The sequence below is a fragment of the Euprymna scolopes genome, chromosome 22, assembly GCF_053919585.1.
Source record: "Euprymna scolopes isolate OS-2025 chromosome 22, ASM5391958v1, whole genome shotgun sequence".
NCBI classification, from domain to species: Eukaryota; Metazoa; Mollusca; class Cephalopoda; order Sepiida; family Sepiolidae; genus Euprymna; species Euprymna scolopes.
In genome coordinates this window covers 84,612,626-84,639,868 of record NC_136503.1, presented here as the reverse complement: position 1 = coordinate 84,639,868, position 27,243 = coordinate 84,612,626, and the positions used below count along the sequence as shown (strand labels likewise).

Below are 27,243 nucleotides of genomic sequence, written 5' to 3'. Positions count from 1 at the left end.
TTTTCAAATAGAGGAAGAGAAGATGGGAGAGGATGAGGTATGGTTAGGGGGGGGGGGTCATGCTGACACTTCGTCAAGGAAAAACAGATGTTTATGAAAAATGTCCAGAAGAAATAAAATATTTCAATGGGAAATAAATAGTTATCGCTTATCACATCAGTGCAGGGGTGAGGTTTTAAGAGAAAGACAAACGAGAATACATCTATCAACAACGAAAAGGTTGCTTTTAAAAACCTCTGTGATAAGTATGAAGAATGGGGGTCAAAAAGTAGGGGTCGCCGCCAGGCATTGTTCGACCTGCGGTGACTAATCATGCCTAATTGGTAATAAGTAAAAAAAAAAAAAAAAAAAAAAAACTCAGTGCAGGTGAGAGTTTGAGGTCTAAAGGGAAAAAAAAAAAAAGAACTCCAAAAAGGTGGAAGGAGGAATTTCTGATTTGATAAAAACGATCGACTTTTTGGAGTTAGGGTCCTTAGTCCTTTTTACTGATTGGCATTCGAGGCGTCCACATCGCTCTCACCTCGCCTGGGGGGGGGGGGATCCTCATAAGAGCTAAGTTGAAAAGCTCTTGTTCTTAGCTGGGAAATTGATTAGTGGAACTTAAGTATGCAATCTGCATCATGAAGCGTGGATCAAAGAACTCTACTATAAACAAGTGTAAAACGATTTATGAATAATTATTTTGTTTCGTTATATAAAAATGTCCCAGAGTTTTTCCTTGTTTCTCGATTTGCCAGCCTGAATGAAGATGCAGTTTATTTCAGGTATGCCCGGACGCCAGATGATGAAAGAAAGACTGGATCCAGCACGAAGCCAGATTGATGGCCGAAATCGACAATGTTGCCACACGGACTTAGGGTCATGCACATTTCGCATGTCCTGAGCAGCAGAAAGATATTTTCCAGTGATCAGTGAGAGTCTGGTCACCCTTGAGGGGTCCACCACTAGACAAGTAAGAACGTAGCCCTGCTGGGTTGCATCTTTAGTCCTATGAGCTGGGAGCGATAAACACTGCCAGAAGTACATCACAAGTATGTTCCCGTGAACCAGGATAGCGACGGATGTGGCCCGGCCCTCGGAAGAAGGGGGTTAGGGTTATACAAAGAGAGGGGAAAGAGGAAGAGAGAGAGGGAACAAGACAAAAAGTAAAAGACAAACCAAGGTAAGAGAAGGGTGAAGTGTGATGCTAAAGGTAAATGAGAAAGTGAATGGAATTCCGACGCCATAAAAAAAAAAAAAAAAAAAAAAAAAAAAAAAGCAAAAGTTTTACCCTTTAAATCTGAGTTTAAGAAAAGTTGCTCCGTTTGCATGGCAACTTTTCAAAAGAATTCAATTTAAGCGACTATCAAAATAAATGTATTTGGATTCCTCAGATTACTGTTCTCATCTTGAGTGTCATTTTCAGAATGTTTCGGTCGATGTAACCTCCGACCTTCTTCATGCAACGGTAAAGCCAGTTCTGCTGTACAGAGCAGATGTGGAGAACAATTACAATGAAGGAAAGAACCAAATATTTATTCACACCTACAGACAATACATAGAATGCATTGGCTAATCAAATCATGAACCTGTGATAAAGAAAGCTGATTTGGCAACATCTTTTGCAGTCCTTTAACAAAATCTGGCCTCGTTTGAAACCCACAAGGAAAATGAAAAAGGTGGACCATCTAACAGCAGGACTTAGAAGCCTATTAATACACAATGCAAAGTGATGTTTTTTTTTTGCAACAAAACTAGTATGTTGCTAGGTTAATGTAGTTTGCTTGAAGCATTATTTAGCTTGTATATAAAGATAATTTATAGAAGGCAATTAAAATGCACGGGTGACAGATAAACACAAACTGTCAAGGATCGATCATCCACTGATTTGTCTGATGTTAGAAAGGAGACAGTTTTCTTCACCTTAAGATATTTACTTTATTCGCATTGCTGGAAGATATGACAAGACTAGAAAATGAGAGAGAATAAACCAGTGAGAAAAAGTACACTTTGACTCTTTAAAAATTGCCTGAGCAGCCCCACTAGCGTTCTCTGGTAAATTATCCCAAATAGCTTTTCAGCTGACAAATAAACCGTTGCTTTTTACTAGTCAATTTATATTTGCTATTGTTGGATCATGTTATTGGATATCTTCCTGCACATAAAGATATGGGTAGCAGGCAGGATAAAAGGAGCAAAGCCAGTGTGTTGTACTCTGTCAAAGTAGGAAACGATGCTCTGAGCATTTCCTCCCAAGATGTGGCAACAGTACTCCATCTTAGGTTATATTTGGCTTTTATACACAGACTAGCGGGAGGGGGGGGGGTTACCCGGCGTTGCTCGGGTGTTTGGAGGTGTGTGGTTTTGGGTAAATCAAATGGCAGGTGCATATTTTAATGACTTAATGAGGTCAACTTTGACAGCGGGGTAGTATTTCATTTACTGCGGGAACGCCCCCCCCCCCTATCAAGATGTTGGGGGGGGGCACCAGCTCCTCATAAAGGGGGGGGGTCCAAATTGCAATTGTCTGGTATAAGGAAAATATTTCCACATTGATCAAATCTGATTGCTTTCGGACATTTCCAGGGATTGCAACTGGAAAAATACCGCCAGAATTAGTGCCACTTTTATTATACAAAAAAGCATAATCCACATGCGGCGAGCGAAAAATATTGAATATTTATCTTTCCGAATTTGAGCAAATTAAATAGACAGGCAACCTCCGTTGTTAACTCAGATATGATTTATGTGGTATAAAAAATTTTAAGTTGTGAGTCGACCGACCGCTTCTCAAAAAAAAAAAGCCTTTTACAGACATACACAAAAAACAAACACATTTTCGCTTTTATATTTATAGATGGATTTTGTCAGGAGTGAGATACCTTTTGGAGCAGTAGAATGATCCAACCATTTTTCCAGCGATCTTGGCAACGTTTTCAGGTCAGGAGTGAGTGTCAGTCCCAGAAGCTTGTCAAATCAGTGCTCACTCAAAACGAGAGCCATTCATTTCAATTGGAGGCAAGTGAGGATCAGAGCATTGATAGTGAAAAGTTAAGTTTTGTTTTAGATGCATTAAAAATAACCAGCCACCTTTTTCCTTACGTGCTCACAGTCAGAAGCGAGAGAATCAGAAAGATCTTGGCCATTGCCAGCATTTGAAGAGTTGCTATATATGGTAGTGTTGTCTGCATAAATAATCTTCGAATGTGATTTGGGAAATCATTGAAGATCTGGTGGAGAGTCGAGTTCACAATGGATCCTTCAGCCACATCAGTATTGATATTTTGAACTTTGGATTTCTATCCATCGAGGATTCCTTTTATAAATCGTCGAGTATTTTATACATGCTTTTTCATAATCCTAAGTTTTTATTGACTATTCAGTTTTCATCAAGTGATTAAACCAAAGTTGTATATTCATGTTCAGTGAATCGATAATCTTTTTTTTCTTTTTTTGTAAAAAAGGTATTTAGATTGTATAGTTGAACCCATTTACTTCTCCATTAACAAGTTATTTCATATCTATTGCAGTTTTGTTCTTGTTTTCTGTAACAGTAAGTAATAAAATAGCTAAAAATATTTTCTGGTTGTTTGAACTTAACTAAAATTTGTCACTTTTCTATTGAGAATCTTTACCGAATCTTACCAACAACAATAATCTGTGTTATATACTGGAGGAGTATAATTTGTGTTAGTTAAGGATAACAGGAAATGGAGTGCAGTTTGGGGTCAGCTAATGTACTTTGAGTTCAGGTCGACCTATGGGATACCAGAAGCAGGCTTGATATCATTACTGAAAGAGGGGGGGGAGGGAGAACAGGGGAGTCGCTTGGAAGCTTTTAAGGTGCACACATGACATGTAGAAAATGTGAACGTTAATTATAAATTAAAGAGTTGAAAGGCCTCAGATGAGTAGTAGCTCAAAATGCGTCCTCTGCCATTGGAAGGAGAGCAAGTCATCTGCATTCGATAACGGATGTTTATGGACAAATATTTTAATTGATGCAGTCACTTAAGACATTTTAGGGGAGGTATTGCAACACAAATGAAATCAGTAAACATGATAAATAGAACAGCAAAATTTTAAACTGTATTTAACAAAATTAAAGGAGAGGGGGACCTTTCTGATCTCCAGATGTCTAACACACATGGATATACAAAGTCAGCCCTTCCCATGACTTTTGGAAAGAATTTTCACGTGCTGAAGCATGCAACAAACTCATTCAACAGATTCATTGTGCTTTTTCTCGTAAAGTCAGTTCTCTCAATTTCTGCAAACACTTTTTCACATTGTTTTCAGCTGTCAATATACTTTGCATCTTAAAATTTTAATGCATTGAGAAATTCGATAACAGTACATCTGATTTTCCACCTACATATACATACATATACATGCATCTTTGATCATTTTATTTTATGGAAATCGCTCCAGACAATGCATAAAACCACTTAATGTAAGAGCTAAAAAAAAAAAAAGAAAAAAAAGAAAAAAATGAAAGACGATTATCGTAAAGACAAAAGATGCAGGTTTTGAAAGACTAAAGCTATAGATACAAAGAAAAAAAAACGGAGAAAATTCCATGAGCCTGCAACTTTTAGAAAGAAGGTACTGAAATAGTTATATCAATATATCAAAACATTGAATTTGTGAAGACCACTATCAACAAGTCAAATGAGCTGGAACGAAGGAAGCAGGGAATAAATCAGACAGTTCTTAAGATACTATGCTATAATAGTATTTATAGAAAAGGCTAATACTAGCAATATCGTGTCTGGGAAATAGAGGGTGTAAAAGAGACGGGTGGGGCCAACCAAATTACAGATGTGCTTCCAAGTATCAGGATCTCTTAAATGAAACGAAGATTCACTAACTCAAATATGACAATATTACTTTTATACAAGGTCTGATAGTAGATACAGACAAGCTCAAGTATTTAGAGCAATAATTTAAAAAAAATAATAACTAACCGCCTTAACCGCAACTCTAACCCACCCAGAAAAAAAAACTGCATTTATAAAACCTCGTTGCTAAAGAAAACAAATGTTTTCTATTTCTAAGTTTAAAAAAAAAAAAAAAAAAAAAAAAAAAAAAAAAAAGTTTTACTCAAACCGAGAAAATTGGATACAACTAATGTTTTCATCATTCAAAATTAAACCTGCTTAGTTGGCATAATAGTTAGTGTTTGTTATTATGCCGGGATTCGATCCTCAGTCGATTCATACCAAAAATTAAAACATGGTATCTATACATAGATAAACCCTTGCTAAAAACATATGGTGAAAATTAAGGGTATATAGAATAATAAAGGGAAAGGTGTGGTGTTCTCCGTACACGTCGGTGTAATAACTCGTGAAAAAAAATAACTTATGAAAAAGAACCTTTCGAGTAGTCTTTGATTACGGTTAAATACTTTACTTTTTACAAAAAAATATCAAAGATTTGTTTCATGAATTAGTTTTCTCTTAAAGAAACTGATTATTATTCATAAGAAATATTACAATTACTAATATAGTAATCCGTCCTGTTTTGGATTGGGGAAAAAACGCGAAGACGAGTGCTGGAACGGAAATCGACGATAATAACAATCGTGTTTGTATGGAGAAAATGTGAATGGTAAAAACTATTACAATTATTGGGAGAGAAAGAAACAAAAAATACTTACAGGCAGAATGCTGGATCTTGTGATATTCTGGAACGTGGACCGCGATCACTTTGTCATTAGGGTGGTAGATGTTTTTCTTGTAAACTAGAAAGAGAAAAACAGAATGTGAACATTTTTCTGCTCAACACGAATTCATATATCAACTATATTAATAGAAACATCAAAAATAAACAAATGCATATACTTTCTTTTGCTAAGAATTTTAACGTAAAAAAAGTACAATAAATCTTTTAAAAAGACTAACGGGACCTGTGGAAATTCTATATGTAATATATTAATGCTATTCTGTAGATGTTCAGCGTAAATGGAGACGCTCTAATATTGTAGCTCTTTTGTTAAAACTGCAAAATTATTTCATTAAGCTAGCAGGAGCGCCCAGCGTAGCCTGGTCGTAAAATACGCGTACATGTGATATTTTAATTCTTGCAGATTTCGTATATATTATAGAGTTAATGTTCTATCGATTTTTATATATTATAAAGTTGCGATTTCAAAAATCGCAACTTTATAATATATAAAAATATAATCACAAAATATATCGATATGATTTGGGTGCATCAGTTTGAATCGAAACCGAAACCAAAACTTCTGAAGAATTCTTGGTAAAATTATTTATTACAAGAAATGGAAGTCCATAACAAACGACAGTCATTCGGATTAACACACAAAATAAATAACACACGCTATCCTATTAATATATAGATGAAAGTAAGATAAATTATTAAAAAATGAAAGTAGAATAAATCCTTGATGTTTATGCAGAATAAAGTGCTGAAATGGCATTCAACCTAAGTGAATTAAACCGGCTTCCTCCAAAGGAGGAAGTTTCATGAGAATATCCAATTCACAAGCCGTTTCTAGATGACGACAGTCCTGGATATGACCTTAAACTATATCCGATGGTGAACCCCCAAGGGTGCGTGCTTCGGGGAGTGTGGAGCCACCCTTTAATCGAATTGCTCCTAGGTCCATTCTAACCCACAGTGGTAGTATCTGTTAGGGGCCCAAACTATGGGTTAAATAGAAACCGACTTGGGAAAAAAAAAATATAATGATAAATATATATACTATTAAAAAAAAAAATTCAAAATCACTGGATTCGGCATTAAATACCTGAAAAGCGTTGATATGCCGTAAAACAAAACCAACCAACCAGATGCCGATTTACAGGTAGGTGTCGACTTCCTCCTACATACACCTATTTCATGCTGACCAGGCTCAACTTCACTTCACTGATCTCGCGGAAAACAAGCGTGTCAACGCCGTTATGACGTGTCTGTATAAAAGCGCTTATTGTTTTTATTGTGTGATAGTTATGAGAAATGTACGAAATCATATTTAACACTATAACGTTCAACCTTACAAGTTAGTCTCTCCAATGATGCTGGCTTAAACAGAGTTGAGAGAAAGGATCACGAGATACGAAAAGAAAACGACACGAAAAGAAATTGGCATCTTAGGAAGATCATCATTCTAGTAATTATAGGAGCAACTGGGCTCGTAAAAATGAATTTCGAAAATTACCTACCAAATATACCCGATGAACCAAGTGCAAGAGAGATTCAAACAATTACATTTAAAGCGACGGTCAGAATCTTAAGATCACTCGGTTGGACTGAGTTAGCGAATGAATGGTTGGCATCCGGTAGGATGCCCTATCCCCAGCTTGAACAAAAATTAAAAAAAAAAAAAAAGGGAGGGGCATCTTCGATATAGAAAATAATCCTATCCCTTTCTTAGATATTCTATCCACAAAAATAATACATTACCATTCGAAATATGCTACAAATCCACAAACAAGTATATTACGTTTCTACTCATTACCACCACACACTAAAACAAACCTTATAGCTTCTATGTCGGTAAGACCCAACGACTTTTTAAGATCTATGAACATAATAGAACCGTGAAATCGGGAGACACCAGAAACGCTCTTGCTTTTTATGTGGTAGTTTTGTGGACTTAAATTTTTAAGGCTGCGATAATCAAATTCACACTGGCGCCAAACAAGGAACAACTTACCAAGTCAAACTTCGTTGTACAATCTAAGAATATTATCAATCAACGACCATTTTTCTTTTTCAAATTCACCCAGCCATTACAAAAAAAAAAAAAATTGTAGCATACTATAACAGTATATTCTATTCTATCGACCACAAGTAACTCGAGCCCTAACCCGGCTACAACTAGCTCAAACCTTAACCCAAATATACTTATCTCACATCATCTATTCGCCTCTTTCCGTAAATTCCCTTTACTCCCACTCACCAATGTTTACTTTGTCTGCCTACATATGCATCTTCCACTTCAACATGCTTACTTAACTCCTCCACCCACTAAGATTATCTCACAGCCGTCTCATGTGGAATCTCCCAGTATTCCACCCTCATTATCCACACATTGCCTTTCGCACTCTTCTCTTTACATTTTTTAAGTATTGCTGCCACCACCCACTGTTATATATTTAAAGACCTAACACGTTTACCCATATCATGTATCTTGACAAAAAGCTATTGAAGTGCAAATGAAATATCGATTAGGACGTGCCTTTGTGTTGACAGTTTTTTTTTTTTGCTTGCGTCTGCTTCATCTTTTATTTTTAACTAGCGGGGGGTATCCGGCGATGCCCGGGTGTCTTGGGGTAAATCAAAACTCCGGAGGGGGGAGGGTGTTAAATAATAAAAAAAAATGTTTTGATAGGTGAGTATGAGAATCGAACTCGTACCCTTGAGTTGGAAATTAATGTGTGAAAAAAAAAAAAAAAAAAAACCGTGTCACGTTAACCATTAAGCTACGGATACAAACAAAGTTAAGCAGGTTATTTAGCTATAAAAAGAGGCGTGCGCATTAAAAGTTAACTCTGCTGCTTCCATTTGACCTAATTAAGAAGGTCAAATAGAAGTCACACAGCGTTTGGGTTTGTTTACCCAAATTTAACTGTTTCTTCCCAACAGATGTTGGAAGGGGTGTCTGATCAAAGCTGATTGCTTCTGGACGTTTTTCCCGGCGCAATGCCAAGACGACGTCGTTTGAGTTTAGTTTCACATATTTATACTAAAAAGCCCAACCAACACGCGAGAAGCCAAAATAGCAATAATTTTGTAAAAATCGACGTAAATAAATCTATACGCTACGCGCTTTTCTAATTCTTAGATATTATTATATAGGACCTATATACAGTTTTAAGCGATAGTAACAACCCCGGGTGCGCGTGCGAAAGAAGCCTTTTGAAGACATACACGAAATAATCACACACATTTTGCCATATATATATATATATATATATATATATAGATTATTTCTCCTAAAATACACACACATGTGTGCGTGCTTGTACATGAGAGGAAGACGAGAAATTTTAAAGACAAAAATCTACTTAATAGAAATGGGAAATTGTTCCAAATTGTCTGCATAGAATAAACTTCGGATGAAAAACACTCATAAAATTATACCTGGAAAAATATGAATCTAACAGTAGCTGCCGGTGCTGATGTCAATAGTCTGACTAAACTAACCCAAATATTGCAGTTAACCTGACAATGTTACATATAACTTAAAATATTTAAATTGAAAGATCAGAAACACGGAAAACAAAAATGGTAATTTAAAGGCTTAAATTAATATAACTATTGTTCAAAAGAGAAACATTGCCCAATAACTTTTTATTAAGAGAGTTGAATGGCATTATATGTCACGTCCGTCCAACATGTACACAGTGAATAAGTTTATATCATTTTAAACTGCTTTAACAAAAGAAAAATCACATTAGAGAGACTTTCAAAAAAAAGCTAGTATATAGAATCTTTTGCTCGAATCTTTATGATTAATAAATTTATTCATACAAGATCAATGATTGATGATGGCTAGTCCCGTATGTTTTTTGAAAACGTTGGTATATGTTCTTACACAAAAAAAGTGAATTAGAGATATTCAAAGCAATTAAAAAATAAATCGATACAAAAAGCAATTAAAAAAAGTGTATTTGTAAACATTTGAGCAGGTTTTGTTAAACTCGAATTAACAGACGGTATTAATTTTGTTCGTTTTTCGGCAAACGGATTAAAATGCTTAATGTTTCGTCATTATTTTTCAAAGATTTCCTTTTTTTTTTTTCTTTTTTTTTTTTTACAAAGGCATCACCACATTATCAAGGCCCAAAGGCCACTCAAGGATAAGGGTTAAAGAGTGTACAGTAGAAATTGGTCCATATAGTAATCATTAGTAATGAAAATTTGGTAAATTTAATAACTTATATGGAACGGCTCATCAAGAACTTATTTACTTTAGACTTGAACACAACCATATTGTAGTCAGCCGGAAAGCAGGAAAACGGAAGACAATTCCACAGGCGTGCAGTTCTAAGAAAGAAGCTTTGTTCATGGAATCTACGTTTAGGTTTAGGCACAGATAAAGAGTGGGGGAAATTATTGATAGTGTTTTCAGCTAGACGAGTGTTTCTTGTGAAAGTTTGGCGAGGGGGGACCATAGATTGAAGCTCAGTTGAACACTTTCCATGAAAATAACGATACATCAGAGACAAACTCGCAACATCTCTTCTGTGAGAGAGGTTGCAAGGAGGAGAAAAGGACATCTCCTACGAGGCTACGAAGTCTATTTTGAACTCTATCAAGGCAGGACAAGTCCTTTCTAGCAGCTCCTGCCCAGATGTGGCAACAGTATTCCATCCTTGGACGTACCTGGCTCTTATATAGATAGAGAATAGCATCAGCAGTGAGATATCTACTGGATCGATAGAAAGATCCCACCATTTTTCCAGCGGCCTTGGCAACAGATTTGATATGTGTTCCATTTAAGATCAGGAGTAATGGTCAAGCCCAGAAGCTTGTCAAAACTTGAGGCCTCCTGAAGACGAGAGCCATTCATTTCAATTGATGACAAATGTGGATTAGAATGTTGATGATGTAAAGAGAGAAGCTTGGTTTTAGATGGATTAAAAGTAACCAGCCACTCCTTTCCCCATTGTACTACGTGCTCAAGATCAGAGGAGAGAGAATTGGAGAGAACTTGGTCGTTTACTGTCTTAGATGTGGTACCATAAATGGTAGTGTCGTCAGCATAAATGTCTACAAATGATGTAAGGATATGATTTGGAAGATCATTAATGTAGATCAGGAAAAGAGTTGGGCCCAGGATGGATCCCTGAGGGACACCGGCATTAATACTGTGAGCTTCTGATTTTTGCCCCTCAACTACTACTCTTATGAACCTATCAGAAAGAAATGATTTAATAATTGAGAAGACTTTTCCAGCTATACCATAGCTAGCGATCTTATGAAGTAAACCTTTATGCCATACCCTATCAAAGGCTTTAGATATGTCAAGAACAATTGCCCTAGAAAGATTGCCCCCGTCGAGAGATTTGCTAATCCTATGCGATATAACTGTAAGGACATCTGCTGTAGATCTAGCAGAACGGAAACCATATTGAGTGTCACTAAGAAGGTTATTTTTGTTGAGATGTTTGATCACTTCTGTATTTAACACAGATTCTAGCAACTTACTCATGACGCACAGGAGACTTATTGGCCTGTACTGAGAGGGGGATGAGCGATCACCTGAATTCTTAAATATAGGGCATACTGATGAGATTTTCCAGGGAGATGGGAAACTATTCTCCTTAAGACAACGTTTAAACAGTTTTGTAAGTATGGGCGCTAGTTCAGGTTGAAGTTTTCTTAGGATTATTCAAGTGTAGAATGAAAAGGAGTTAAGTGGCTAAAGGCCAGTCACCTGCTGAAATGAAAGAAACACATTAGCAACAATGAAGGACTTGAGTATATTGTTCATCTCCTTCCTCCCAGTCCTGTACAGCACAGTTTCTAGTACAAAAGCAAAAATACTCGGGGACATAGCTCAAATTTGAAATGCGCGATGCGTTTATGACGTAAAAAGGTTTCGTTTTCGAAAAGTACGTAGAAGTTAAAGTTCAAAATATGGTGTCTATGAAGTTTAATGAATGTTTTGCTTCTTGCTTTTATTATGTTTTAACTATAGACATTCAGGAAAAACGATACGTTACTTATTTTGAAGAGGATCTTTACATGGATATGGAAAAAATTAATACGGATGTCAAGTTGGAAGGTATAAAATTGTCAGGAATATGAACGAATATCCTCATTTATCTCACCTATATTATCGGCATTTAACTCAATGATGCAATATTTTTGAAATATTGCATAAATATTTCGCCTGATTTCGATAACGAATTAAATTTTCGATTAAAGAATTTAACAGTTGATAATAAATTAACATTTGTAATTTTTGTCTTATTTTCATATATATATATATATATATATATATATATATGCAGAAGTTTTGATATTAATAAAAATTTAATAATAAAATGATAAATTATAGAAGTTTTCCTTAAAATAATATACTCAAATTTTCAGAGAGATAATTTAAATGAAAGCTTATTTTTTTCTAAAGAACTAGATTAATAGTTCAAGATGGGTAGTTTTCAGCTTTTATTTTGTGTGACGAAAAGTTTCTATGTGGTGTGTTCGTGAAATGAAATGTTTATATTTTATTGTTTAACCTGGATTTAAGTTTGTTTTTTGGGGGGAAGGGGGGTTACGTTTACTATTATTTTGTTAATTAAAGATAAATCGTAGAAGCTATTGCGCTGTTTAATTTGTGTCCAAGTTTATGAGTGTTGATTATAGAAATCATTTGCGACATTTCTTTAGAACTCGCCTGGGTGCCTGGCATTGCTCGGGCATTGGTAGGTGTATGTCGAGCTGGGCAAAAAAAGTGGTAGTAGGCAGGTAGGCTCGAACCCGTGACACGAATGCAGAAAAGAAAGTGAAAAAAAAATTTGACGTCTTACCTGTACTCTATGACGCGACCAGAAGTGTAAAGCGTTACAATTAAACGTAGTCAATCAAAAAGATGACTTACAGAAACGACATTGCTTTTAAACTTCCCACGAAGGTCGTTTTTAATGTGGGGAGGGGGAAAACCAGCTCCTCCCCAAAAGTGGGCACTATGGCAGTATCCAAATAAATAGTAATTGTCTCAGTATGAAGGGTTTCCCCTACATTGACCAAGAACCAATTACAGAACAGATTTGACTCAGCCAGAAGGCCAGGTGCCAGGCATTTGCATTCCAATAGTTTTGCTTTATACGAAAAAGACGAAACACTGGAGATGACAGCATGGTGGGAATTTTTTAAATTATAAAAAAAAAAAAAAAAAGGAAAGAAACCGTGTCCGTTTGCGAATGCGAGATATTATGATCTAGGAAGTATGCAGAAACTTCCCTCCCGAAATCTAACAGACTTGAGAACCTCCACTCAAAAAGCCTTTCGTGGACATACAAACACTCGTGCCCATTTTGCCCTTTATATAATAGACTAGCGAGGGGTACCCGGCGTTGCCCGGGTGTTTGTAGGTGTGTGTGAAAAAAAAAACCCCGAAGAAAAACAGGTGCCCGTGAAAAAAAAAGCCTTTACGACGCGCAGTTGGAAAATAGTAAAGTGTGAAAAAAAAAAAAAAAAAAAAAAAAAAAACAGATGCGCGTTTTTGATTGACGTGACGGCCATATGTATTCAGCAGTTAGCATTTTGTGCAGGACAGTTTTTAATGAGGTCAATAAATCGGTTTGTTTTTAAAAAACCCGCTCCCTCGTCTTGAAATGAAAGCTACCGTCTGATATGACGAAGTCGACATTGACCAAACGTTACTTAGCTCTCTAGAGACCACTGGCTCTGGGCCTGTGATTAGAGTAGAGTTTCGCTTTTTGTTTATACCAAAAACCAAATGTAACGCGTGCCGATGCGGGAAATGTGGAATAATTAACGTTTGTAAGTCAATAAAATTAAATAGACAGGCGAGCTCTGTGGTTAACTGCGAGATATTACAATTTATAGATGATAAAAAGTTTTAAGTTGTGAAGCGAGCGAGCGCTTCTCTGAAAGAAGCCTTTTGCGGACAGAGGAAAAGCGTGCGTACATACATACATTTTCGCTTTTATATATAGATGAATTCAACGAGTCTAGCTTGTTTAAAGTGAAAAGAATGATCATGTCATATGAGAGAATAGTGTATTTAGTTCATTTTACATATACATATATCAAACAAATGCGAATTACAATAGATTATATTAAAGAAATGAAATAGTTATATACTTAAAAATGAATACTTATTAATAACCCAGGATGGTGAGTAGTTTCTTTGCTTGTATCTCTTTTTTTCTTTTTTTTTTTTATTCAATTTTCACCCCAAACAAGGCACAGTGCCACTTTGAAGTAGGGGGCTACTATTAGGGACTTAATTTGCGGGGTCATTATGAAGGGAGAAGAGTAGAAAGATGTTTGTTAACATTACACTTGAACTTCTGCATATCATTGCAGTTGGGAAAGCAGAATCCCGGAAGGGAGTTCCAAAGACCCGCAGTTCTGGGGAAGAAACTATTGGAGTAAAAGGCTTTCTTGCACCTAGGGATCTCTACTGTAAAGGGATGAGACTTAGTAGCTTGTCGGGTTTGTCGGGGGTAGTTACGTCGGGGAGGTACAAGTGTTTGCAGTTCGTCAGAGCATTCACCATTAAAGTATTTGTAGAACAGGCAGAGGGATGCAACATCTCGTCGATGGGACAGAGGTTGAAGCCTAGATGACAGTTCAGGACCTATCAGGTTGGCGACTCTTTTTTGAACCCTGTCCAGGAGCGAGAGACAAGCAGCAGATGCACCAGCCCAGATGTGACAACAGTACTCCATACATGGGCGAATTGTTGCCTTATAGAGGTATAGGATACTGGCAGGCGTAAGTAGTTTTCTAGCACGGTAGAGGGAGCCAACCTTCCTTGCAGCAGTCTTGGCAATGCTCTCAATGTATCTATTCCAGTTCATATTCCCTGTAAACGTTAGGCCGAGGAGTTTAAAAGAAGTACTTTCAGGCAATGTGTTCTTGGCCATTGCTATTGGTGGTAGAGAAGGTTTCTTGTAGTTATTGAAGGAAACAAGCTTAGTCTTAGCAGCATTGAATGAGACCAACCATTTTTGTCCCCATTCCACTACGGATTGGAGGTCATCCTCTAGTGTTTCTGCCATTTTCTTGGATATGTGTTCATTTGTTTTCCCCTCATATCTGTTATAGAGAGTGGTGTCATCGGCAAATATACCCATCTCCGAAACAATATTATCAGGGAGGTCGTTTATGAATATCAGGAACAATAGAGGTCCAAGGATAGACCCCTGAAGCACTCCCGCATTTATGTCATGTTGTTTGGATGTACGTCCGTCGAGGACAACTTTGATTTTTCTATTACTTAAGAAGGATTTAATTACGTTATGAATTCTTCCAGTGATTCCATATGATCTAATTTTCCTTAGAAGACCATCGTGCCATACCCTGTCAAAAGCCTTAGATATATCAAGGGCCACCGCTCTACCCTCCCCTGTTTTATCCAATGAACGGTATATACGTTCAGAAACTACAGTTAAGATATCTGCTGTTGAACGGGCTTGCCTGAATCCATATTGTTTGTCAGTCAGGAGTTTAGCAGCTGTTAGGTGCTGGACTAGGACTTGATTAACTAAGGACTCAAATATTTTGGCGAAAAGCGGGAGGAGGCTAATGGGGCGATAATTTAGTGGGTCAGTTCTTTCACCAGAATTCTTGAAGACTGGTACCACAGAGGCGGTTTTCCAGCAGTCAGGAAAACAAGATTCGTTAAGGCATTTATTGTAAAATTTGGACAGAACTGGAGCAACCTCGGCAGAGCATTTTTTTAATAGCACAGCCGGGATGAGATCTGGTCCACATGCTTTAGAGGTGTCTAGGTTTTTTATAATAGCATGTACCTGAGAAGGGGTGATTTTCAAATCGTCAAGTGTGGCGTCTGTTCGCAGAGGAAAATCAGGGAGTGAGTGGTGTACGGAGTTCAGTGTGGAGTTTGAGGCAAACCGACTGGCAAGCAGATTAGCCTTGTCAGTTGCCGTGCAAGCAACCTCATGGTTGTTTGTTAGTGGGGGAATAATTGACTGTCCATTATTAACTACGCTGTTGTAGATTTTCCAAAAATCCCGGGTTCCTAATTTCTGTGCTTCGATGCGCTTTCTGGTGGTTTCAGAGTAATCTGACTTAGCTGTGTCTATCACTCTCTTACAATTATTTCTAGCTTCTATAAACTTCTGTTTATTTGAGCTGGACTTATGTCGGTTGAATCTGCGGAACGCATGCTGCCTTTGACAAATGGCAGCTGCACAAGCAGAAGTAAACCATTGGGGGGAGTGGGGCTTGCTATAGTATTTCCGTGCGGGAACATGTGCTTCAATAGCAGTTTTGAACCATTCAGTTGTCTCATTTGCACACTGTTCCGCTGGAAGAGTAAAGATATTTTGCCATGGGGCATCTCTGATGAGCTCCCTGATGGCTTCCCAATCAGCCTTTTTGTAATACCTCGTTGTTTTGAGTAGTGGGTCTTCAGTTTTAGGGCGAGAATTTAGGCTGATTTCTACCATTATCACAGCGTGATCAGCATTCCCGAGTTGGCTATGGGCATTTGTTGTACAGTCATTGGGAACCGTTGTCAGGAAGAGATCTAGAAGTGAGGCATGTTGATCGTGCTGGTCTGGGAAACGTGTCGGAAATGTAACCAATTGAGATAGGGAATGAGATATAGAGAAGCTATATGTGGCGCTACCAGCTACGTCTGTGTGATTTGAGAATCCTAGCCAGTTACTGTGGTGGACATTGAAGTCACCAAATACATGTATTTGTGCGCTAGTATCGAGGGAGAGTGCTATATCTATGCTGTCTGAGACTTTGTTTATTAGGGTACAGTCTTGGTTTGAGGGAGAGCGGTAGAGAAAATACAAGTAGCTAATATTGTGTTGCATATTTAGTCTGAAGCACATAAAGGCCTGGCCCTCTGATTCTAGTTTTATTTCTCTAGTTAGGGGGAGGGTGTTTCGAATATAGACTCCAAGTCCATGCATATGTCTGTCCGAGTCCTTACGGTAGAGTGGGAGATAACCAGGCATGTTGAAGTGGTTAGAGGGAATGGAGGAGTGAAGGTTAGTTTCACTTAATGCTAAGATATCCGGGGTGTTTACAAGGAGAAATGACTCAACATCATCTAAGTTAGTTCTAAGCCCGCGGATATTAGTAAATGCAAGCCTCAAGGGAGGAGGCAGGTTGGTTTTCTCATAAAACATTTTCTATTGCTTGTTTTTTTAAATTGTTTTAAGAAAAGTTCCTATGTATTTTTAGGTGCATAGAATGGGTAATTGATTTACCTTTCAAACTGACATCTATAATATAAAAGGCAAAATGGGTGCACGTGTTTGTCCAAGAAAGTCTTTTCATCAGCCTTCTTGACAAGGTTACATTTGTGGAGAACGTTCTAGTTCCTAGATTTTAATATCTCCGATTTGCAAACAGACGTAGTCTATCTTATTTGATTGAGTTTTAAAACTCCCTGGTTTCCAGTGTTTGTTTGTCTTTCGTGTATAAGTAAAGCAAAACTAATCGAAGCAAACACATCTGCCTGGCCTTCTGGTCTTGAAGACAATTAGCTTTGATCAATGTGGGTAAAACCCTTCATATCAGACAATTGCTATACATTTGGACACTGCCAGAACTCCTTTTTTGGGAGGGGGGCTAGTTTTCCTCAACATCGTTTAGAAACAAATACAGAAAGCGGAAAGCTTAACTGGCCTACAGCTAGACTTAAGTGCGTGATTTCGTTTTGCTATCCGCTATGGTTGACATCGCTAAATTTCAATGCTTTACACTCCTGCGTCATGGCGTAGCAGTAAGAGGTCACGTTTTCTTTCACATTTTTGCATCGCAGGTCGAACCTGCATGCTTACTACCGTTTTTTTTTTTTTTTTTTTTTTTTTTTTTTTTTTTTTTTTTTTACACACACCTACAAACACCCAGACAACGTTGGGCACCCCCGCTAGTTAATAAGGCGCTTCACACAGAAATGATCTAATTACAGGCTGAATGAAAACAAGCGTTGTTCTAGGAAAATATAAGCGAACTTATTAAATAACTATGAAAAATAGTTGGCAAACCAAACAGATTAATAAAAAGAAAAACTGTCCTAAGCCAAATATAACTCAAATGAACACGAATAAGTAATTAATAGAAAGTTTCTGGCACAAAGAAATCGGACATATAATTAGTTTTACGAGATAAATACGTGTGTATATGGGAGAGATATTGGGGGGTGCGGCTGGTTGGTAATAAAACAATCATAGCTACTCACAAAATATGTCAAGTGAAATAAAACAGAAAAAACTGCGTTGAAAAAATATCCTTGTTAGTTTTTTTTTGTTTTTTTTTTATATAGAAGGTAAATTATAGAGGAGAACTGTAAGAGAGTTTTGAAAAGATGTCGGATGGTAATCAGTCCACATCTTTATTTTCTATATATAAAGGGCAAAATGTGTGTGTGTGTGTTTCGCAAAATATTTCGACAGTGGCGACGGATCCTGACCATTTCGGTATCGTTTTTAAAGCTCGGTTCTTCGGACGACAAATACCGAAAAATTGGACAGAAACATTAATTCCTTCAACCTCAGCTGAGCAGTTTTGTACAAAGAGGGGTCGCTTTTTTTCGTCGACATTTTAGCAAATCATCGTCTTTTCAATTGACTACGCTTAAATTCAACCTTCCGAACTTCCGGTCGGGCGATGAAGACATCGGCTAACACGTCACTTTTTTTTTTTTTTTTTTTTTAAACCTTGTTTTTCTCCTTCGCGTTATGGGTTCGCGCCTGCCTACTTACAACTTAAAAAAAAAAAAAAAAAAAAAAAAATTTAAATAAAAATAAAAAAATAAAAATAAAAAAATAAAAACTGCCTACTGTTCTTTTTCGCTATTACCACTTTTTTTTTTTTTTTTTTTTTTTTTTTTTTTTTTTTTTACACACTCTCCCCCAGGCTAGTTAGAAAAAAGAAAAACGTCTTAGGCCACCAAATATAGCGGCATAATACGTTTTCCCACACATGGTTTGAGCTCAATTATATTGGGAGGGGATATCTATAAACACTACAATAAGTGTTTTTATTTGTGTTTTTGCTGACTTTACACGTCACCTTTTCCTTTTAACGTTTTCCTTTTCCAAATCTTTTCTAACAGTTTTTTTAGGAATATACTTTTGTTTCTGAGGAGTTGTTTAGTGGTCTTCCGTTAGTCAGCGAAATATATGCAAGACGTACTATATAGCATCATTTTCAAATGATCATTGTTGTAATGACGTGAAAAAGTCACTTGTAATTTTGATGTGTGGCTGTTCTTCACAGAAGAAAGTCAAACAAAACGTAAAAAGGGAACATTCGAAAGAAGCAAGGCACAAAAAATAAAGTCTGCTAAAAGGTGCTGGACTGAAGGAGTAAATTAGAGATGGTCTCTTATGTGATTTTATTTGTATTGAACTATGTAGCACAATATTGCTTTCTGAGTATTTATTAATTTATCTCATTTAGGTTTGTTCTATATTTAAAATACAATTGACAATATTTTCATAGAAATGTTAATGAACTCATATTTGCTGCGTGTTTTTCTGTCCTCAAAACTATTTTTTCCGTGTATGCTAACCAGAAAAATGAGCTTTATCAAAAATTTGTTGATTGAATGTTCCTCATTCTGTAGAATTTCCATGGGTTCTGCTGGCTATTATACTATTTTTACCCACGTACATATGCCACTATCACTGGGTTTGAACGACATTAAAATCATGTTTTCACTTCTATCCGACATATATCACACACACACACACACACACACACACACACACACACACACACACGATTCCAATACAATTACCGATTCTTTATGAATCTATGATTGTTATTCCTCCTGATTTCCGTAAAAACACATGTTAAATATGCAGATATTTTCCTAAACGTCAAAATACACTTGTGGTGGATGATCTATTGATTTTAGCTTACTGATATTTAAAAATCAATCAATATTCATTATTTTATCATTACCAGCAATGAAAGATTTCGGTTATAAAAAAAAAAAAAAAAAAAAAAAAAAAAAAAAATCGTTTTGGCATCGGAAAATAGGCATCAATTTTTCCAATTCCGATACCCCGCCAAAGCTTCCGATTAATCGCACCAGCACTAATATATATATATATATATATATATATGTGAGAGAGAGAGCGAGATTTAAAAGCTTCTTCTAAAGTACAGGGTGGCATGATAAAATTGTCGCCCTAGAAAGACGTGACTTCATTTCTGTTTGATGAAAACCAGTTTTTGTTTGTTTGTTTTTTTTGCAGACCATTTACTAGTTGGCCAGCTGCGTACAAATCTCAAGAGTGATAGGAGTCTTCTAGCATGTCTGAAAGAGACACAATGTTCAACAAGCAAGATCTGAGATGCGCCGCTATACAACTCATGCTCTCTACCGATCCAAGTTATGACAACAGGACCATTGCCAGCACCCTCAAAATGCATCGCTAGATTGCTATGGATAATAGGGATGTACCCAGGGTGATGAAAAAGTTTCCGGCTATGGTTATGGACTTTAGTTTCAAGTGAGGGCCACATCACATCTTCAAAGTTGCCTTGACAGTCAACACCAAAGTGTACCTGGATGTGTTGAAGAGTGTGGTGATCCCTTTGTGCAATCAGATGGCCACTGGCAGATCCTGTGTGTGGCAGCAGGACTCTGCGCCGGCCCACAAGTGCAAAGCAACTCAGGCTAGTGAGAGAAGGGTACAAAGCCGTAGCACTATCTCCTGCCCTGATCTGAACCCACTGGACTACTTCATTTTGTCATACGTCGAGAACATCAATACGACCTCCCACAACACCAAAACCAGCCTGACCACTGAATATTCAGAGCTCCTGCTAGCGCTGGTGGAAAACGCATGCTTTCATCTCCGGACCCATATCGAGGGAGTGACTGAGGTTGAAGGCGACTAAATTGAATAGATGTACTATCTACTGCATAATCAAGTTACCTGAATTAAATTTTCAATAAAAGTTTTAAAATAATGCTGTAGTGTTGTTTTCTTTAGGGCAACAACTTTATCTTTCCACCCTGTGCTGCAGTCTGTATGAGTAATATGAAAAGCTTCTAAAACAATCGTGCGAAGTTCACGCCATCTACAAGGAATAGTCACACTTTATACAACATTAAATATTTCCATTTTCTTTACAATGTTTAACATCAGTGGTCGGGTAGGAAGTCGAAACTTAATTTTTAGATTAAATTGATTTCAATCTCATTACGTCTCCAAAAAATAAGCGTTTTCATTGAGTCTAGCTAGTAAGAGCTGGGTGACCATTCCTAAGAATACCAGGCGTTGTATGTGAGAGGGTGACGGCACCTCCCTGTAACAAATTAACGTCTCCTCTGATTCACGCGACTGGGGTTCGTATGTGAATTTAATATTTCTTGGGAAGCTGGCTCCACCCACCCCTTGGGATCGCCTCACCAGGCACAATCGCATAGCAACAATTCTTTATGTTGAAGTAATCGCTGGAATGTGAGCGACTAATGACAAAAAAAGCTGAAATAGAGATGATTTCTCAACCTGGAGGTCACAGCCGCGTACGCGCGTGTGTGCGCGCGCGCATACGAGAGAGAGAAAATAGCACAAAAACAACTCTAATAAGTTTCAACTAAGTCAAAATTAGAAAGACACCGGCTGTATATTTTGATTAAACAAAAGTGTAATCACTCAACCCCTTCATGAATTGCTTGAAGTTTTAGCATTCATGGGAAAATTAGCATTCATGGGAAAATTAACATTTTCAGAAAGAACTGCCATAAGATTAACTAAAAAAGATTTACTAAAAAATAAAATAAACGGATTTCACTTAAAAAAAAAAACTGATAACTTATGCATTTGCAGTGTAAATGAAAATCCACCTTTCTGAATTAAAAAAAAAAAAATAAAAAAATAAGCGGAATTCTGTTAAAAAGCAGAAAATTAACTTCCTTGTAATCGACGTAAATATACAGAAAGCAATCTGGACAACATTTAAATATCTCTTCCTCATAAATTGTCATTTGGCAAAAAGTGGATCTTCGTGTTGAAGAGAAAAATTGATTTTTTTTTACCGCTCCAGAAAGTATCCTACTCCCGGTGTAAAAAAAAAAAAGTTTAATATATCCAAAGATATAATACTGGTGACACATCCGAGGAAGTGCTCCTCACAGCAGTTTGTCTTGACAGAGTAAAAAACCGATTTTTATCATTTTTGACCAAGGTTTTACATACATCCATAATTTAAACGTGATGTCCTTAGATTTTTTTTCGTTCTATTTTTGTTTGTTTTTTTTCTACCCAGGGATGTAGTTGAAAACAAAGCTGTATATCAAGAGCAAACATTTTTTTCACCCGGCGTAATGTTACATGGTATTGTACGAGTTGATCTACAATATTAGCGAGGGAAGGGACCTGTTTTCACAGCAGACATCAATTGTATTTATAACTATAAAATTATAGGAATAAACAAATAAAAAATAAAAACGTTTTATATGGGGTTCAGAATTGGGAGATTTTCCATTTAGTTTCCGATCCATACCGGGAGTTCTTTTGGGTCTTTTGTAGGAAAGTTCATCCATTAATGGGAAACTTAGTTTTGCAAAGAAAATAAACCTGCCAGTGATGTGCAGAGAGCGCACAAGTTTATGATCCATTTTTCAAAGACATGTTTAGACAGACGTTGGATTTGGGTTAAGTTTAGGGTTAAGCTTTAGAAAATGCAAAATAAACGCCAGAGTGGAACGTATCGGGGAATGGTGGGTAGTTAGTGTCAGTTTATATTCATGCCGAAATTATAAGCGAAATTGAGCTTCTCTTATGCACATAAAAATGTACAAAAGCATTATATAAAGATGTACAAAAAATTGTAATGTCTACGAATATTACTTACCTCAAAAACACCCACGTGTCTGCGCGCATTGTAGGGTTCAACTGCTGAATGCCCAGCTGATTTTGTCTTCAGTAGTCGTATGGACTAACTGAATTCTCGCTGATTATATGCAGATCATACGACCTTCGGCTGTATATATAAGCAGGCCGTTTGAAGAACAAAATGCACAAATACGTGGACGTTTTTGATTCAAGTAATATTAGTTCTCTTCACAATTTCATCTAATATATAAAAGGTAAAATGTGGGCATCACAAAAATTTCTGACAAACCTCGAAAAATTGGACAAAAACATTAATTCCTTCACCCTCAACTGGGCAGTTTTCTACAAAGAGGGGTCGCTTTTTTCGCAAGTCACTGTCTCTTTTCGATTGACTAGCCTTAATTTCTACGCTCGCGACTTCCACTTTCATCATAGACGCATTAGCTAAGACGTTACGGTTTTTTTTTTATATATGTACCTTTTCCTCCGTGTTACGGGTTTGAGCCTGTCAGCCTATTTTTATTTTTAACATCTTTCTTCACCCAAACTGCCTACTATTTTGATCCCCCACCCCACCTCTACTACCATTTTTTCGGGGTTCCTTACTACACCACCTCGACACACACCTGGGCAACGCCGGCTACTCCCGCTAGTCTTATATAAGGGGAATTATTTTTTGTGCGGAGCATGAGAGGAAGTCTTTGAAATGAAATGTTCAAGAACTATCTTTGGAGTAAAATTCAAGATAAAATAAGGAATGTGGATATGAGAAATGATTAATATTGACAAATCCATCAGCAAAATTATGAGAAAATAAGATTTGGTTAAGTATTACCAGCCTCCAGCTACCTAAAGAAATCATACAGGAATATTGCATTCAAGAAAGATCAAGAGGACGACCAGACGAGAGTTGAGCCGATTAGAGAAAAGTGGAGACTGACATGTGGCTCTTGACAGTTGAAAAATTGGCTCAGTATCATGATAATCAGAATGTTGCTTTCAAGCATATGGTGAAGCTCTCTGGAATATGCAAATAAATTAAGTGTTTTATATAAGTAGTCAATGACATGAATGGATTTCATCTTGCTATCTTTCGATTTCACATTTTTAATGTCTAGCCACCCCCAATAAAAAAATAAAAGGATAGTTAAGGTTGATTTTTTTTTTTATCAGAAATGACCAGCGTTTGTTTTTTAAACCTTCGATTATTGAAATAAAACATTAGAAATACTTACATTCGAAAGTAAATAGCAAATTGGAAAAAAAAAAAAAAAATTGTTGATTGTTTTCTTTAGGTCATCAGAAATGATTTTATGGAAAATTAAATTACTGATATAATTGTACGATTTTATGTAAATACTACATTAATTCTCGGCTCGGGACGGATAAAATTGATTTCCAGAAGTTTTGCACCACTTTAATTCCCCCTCACGAAAATTAAAATTAAGACCTGATGCTGCTAAACCTTATATCTAGAATCCTTATTTCAATTTTGATCAAAATCCATTACGTGATTTTAATTTAAAAAAAAAAAAAAAATGCCTGAAATTTAAGAAATTGAATAAAATAATCATATATAACTGATGCATAGTAACTATGGATCGAATTTAATGAAAAAATGAAATGTTTAAATTTCAAATGCGAGATTTTGCCTACAAAAACACTTTACAACACTTCAAAGAAAATGCAATTTGGGGAATATCTATTAATTACTAGGGCTGTGACAACAGAATATTCTTTTCATTCTTTTGACAAGTATATATCTGACAGTAAGACTGTCAATCAACCGAGAACCACATCAGACTATAAAAAAAAAAAAACATAAGATATTAACGGATACATACTGAAGAGTTAAAACAATGAAAAGAATATGCTGTTGTCACCGTCCTATTAATGTCTAGTACATTTTTACTGGAAATCACTCCAGACAAGGTGTGAAGCCACTTAATGTAAGGAGCTAAGAATGATGATTATTGCAAAGATAAAAGGATAAAAATTAAAAAGTAGAGGGAAAACAGTCAACAGGAGAGTTCCACAAGACTGCATTTTTTTTTTTTTTTTTGGAAAGAAGTTACTGGAATAGGAAGCTGTATTATTAGGATATATAAAAACAGCAAATTGATGGAGACCTCTAGACCAACGAGTCAAAAGAGCTGTAACAAAAGCAAGGAATAGATCAGACAATTCTAAGGAACACATAGAAAAGACAGACTCGCAACATCACGTCTGTAGAGAGGTTCCATAGAAGATGGGGTGGGTCCAATTAAGTGGTAGATTCGTTTCTGCACTTTATTAAGAATCTTCAAATGGGGCAGAGATTCTCCAGCCCAAATATGACAAACCTCCATACATGGTCTGATAGTACCTATTTACTGAAGAACAGATACTACACTTTGATCTTGTCCCGAAGTAGGCCGATTGTTTAAACTTTATAAAAATCGGACGTATCTGAATTTTCACAAAATGCGTTTACCCTTCCTTTGCATAAAACTAAGTGTTGCTCATATTGGCCACCCTTATACCTATGTTCCAAAATTCATAATGATCGGTTAATTAGTTTTTGAAGCTAACTTTTTGTAAATAGAGATTAGTGCGAGCACCGACGAAGAATAATGCTATTTTTTCGTGTACAACCAGTAAATATTTTCTGAGAAGAAAGTGAATCGTTACAGGAAGTGCAGCCATTGATCGCCATGTTGAATGGAATGTGTAAATATTTGCAAGGAAGGAAGCAGTTTGAGCAGTGAAAACCTGATGGACGTCGCTAAGCAACCAAAACAGGAGTTTCCTTTCTTTTTCCTGTTTATAGTGTGCGTGCGTGTGTTTTGGAACAAAACAATCATGAATAAACAGATGCAGTTCCACTTAAATTAATAAATAAAAACCCAAACACCATTTTTCTAGTGGCAAAAATAACACATTTCCCATTTTTTATTTTGTTTTGCTGTTTTACTAGACAATCACTGCTTATCAGGGCCTGATGGCCATTCGAGGATAAGGGTCAATAAGTGTAAAACGTGATCAGTGAGATAACGTAGTGATTAGTTGTGGTGGAAATTTTGTAGAATTTGATTATTGAAGGGACAGCAAGAAATTGTTTAAGTTGGAATTGAAGACTACCATGTTGTAGTTGGCTGGAAATAGGCCCGTGGTACAGAGTTCCACAAGCGGGCAGTTTTAGAAAAAAAAAAAAGCTTTCATGGAATTTGTGTATAGATTTAGGCACAGATAAATCGTTTGGGAAATTGTTGGCAATGATTATAGCTAGACAAGTATTTGTTGCGAAGGCTTTGCAGAAAGAATCGTAAATTGAAGCTCAGTCGAGCACCTACCATGAGAATAACGAGAGCAGAGACAGATTCGCAACGTCTATTCTGTGAGAAAGAGGTTGCAAGAAAAGGACATCGCCTAGTAATTTTGAAAAACAGTTTTAGAAATTAAAATTTTCTTCCATTTGTTTTCGCCTCATTATCAAGGATTATTTCGTTTCAGTCGATGTAATCTCAGGCCTTCTTAACAGATAAAGTGTTGAGTCACAATCTATGCTAAGTGATTGTCTTATAGAGGTTGAAGGTTTAATATTCAATACAGGCGTTACTAATTACGAATTACTTACGGCTTCTACCTGGTTATGAATGACATAAGAGAAACCAGCTCCGTAGATTAAAGGGTTCCATTCGCAATTACGAAGATTCTTGATTTCGACAAAATGCACGGAAGAAGATCGGAAGTCACATCGGCCAAAACCTTGAGAAACAACATCTAAGATGAAAACCGCCCGAATAATTCAAATTGCCGATATTAGTTCGTTTCCTCCCCTACCCGCTGTTTTACTACAAATTTCCAACGCCGGCATTCATTAGTTGTTCTTAACGCAATCGATTCTCTTCCTTTTGTTTATTTGCAAACATTTGCAAACAATCCACAAAAGAAATATCAATCGATGGCTGCATTTCCAGCGTTCTTGTTTTAGTTCTCGGAAATTTGTGTCGGAAACGACCGTCCATTTTGAAAATTTGGTTTGAATTGAGAAGAGAAAGATTCGATTCCGTGAACGAAATCATCTTGGTAATCCGCTTATAAACATACAAACCCATTTGCCATCCGGGATGCTTTTATTCGGCTTTTATATACTTGATGCAGTCGTTAAGAATAATGAAGTTGTTCGTATGCTGCCGACGCCATGTTCATAAGTTTAAGAATTGATAAAAGACCACAAGTGCCCGTTAAGATCTCGTGACAACAGCAAAATTAATGACTACAGGAAATAAAAGATAAAATATTTTCTCACTATTTACTGATTTGCGGACTATTATACTATTTTTTTTTTTTTTTTTTTTTTTTTTTTTTACAACGTTTCGGCCAACTATTCTTCTCAGCATTCCTATCCCGCGACGGGATGGGAATGCCGAGTTACTTAATTGTATTCTCAGTAATTACTGCCTTCCATAGTTGTCTCACCTTGTTTTGGCCCTTCGGGCCAGTGGCACAGTAGATAGAGATGTTCAGTCTCTACAGTTCCAAGTGAGCATTGTCTGAAGATATGTTTCAATTAGTTGGCCAAACGTTATGATACAACAACTATGGAAGGCAGTAATCACTGAGGATACAGTTAGGAAACTCAGCATGCCTATCCTACCTGAGAGAGGCCAGAGGAATAGTTGCCAGAAATGCCCTAAAACAACTGAAGATGGGATAACAGTCCAAATAAACAAACAAATTACTCATCTCAAAGGATTCCAAT

At 36.7% G+C, this 27,243-nt stretch overlaps 1 protein-coding gene across 1 annotated transcript in view; it reads right to left on the bottom strand.

Annotated features, from left to right (window-relative positions):
* Window positions 1-27,243, bottom strand: part of LOC145243534 (universal stress protein in QAH/OAS sulfhydrylase 3'region-like) — an 81,333-nt gene that overhangs the window by 10,900 nt on the left and 43,190 nt on the right. Inside the window, exon 2 of the mRNA XM_080106506.1 lies at window positions 5,642-5,725. Coding sequence (XP_079962632.1) covers window positions 5,642-5,725 — 84 coding nt within the window. The remainder of the gene's footprint in view (window positions 1-5,641; window positions 5,726-27,243) is intronic.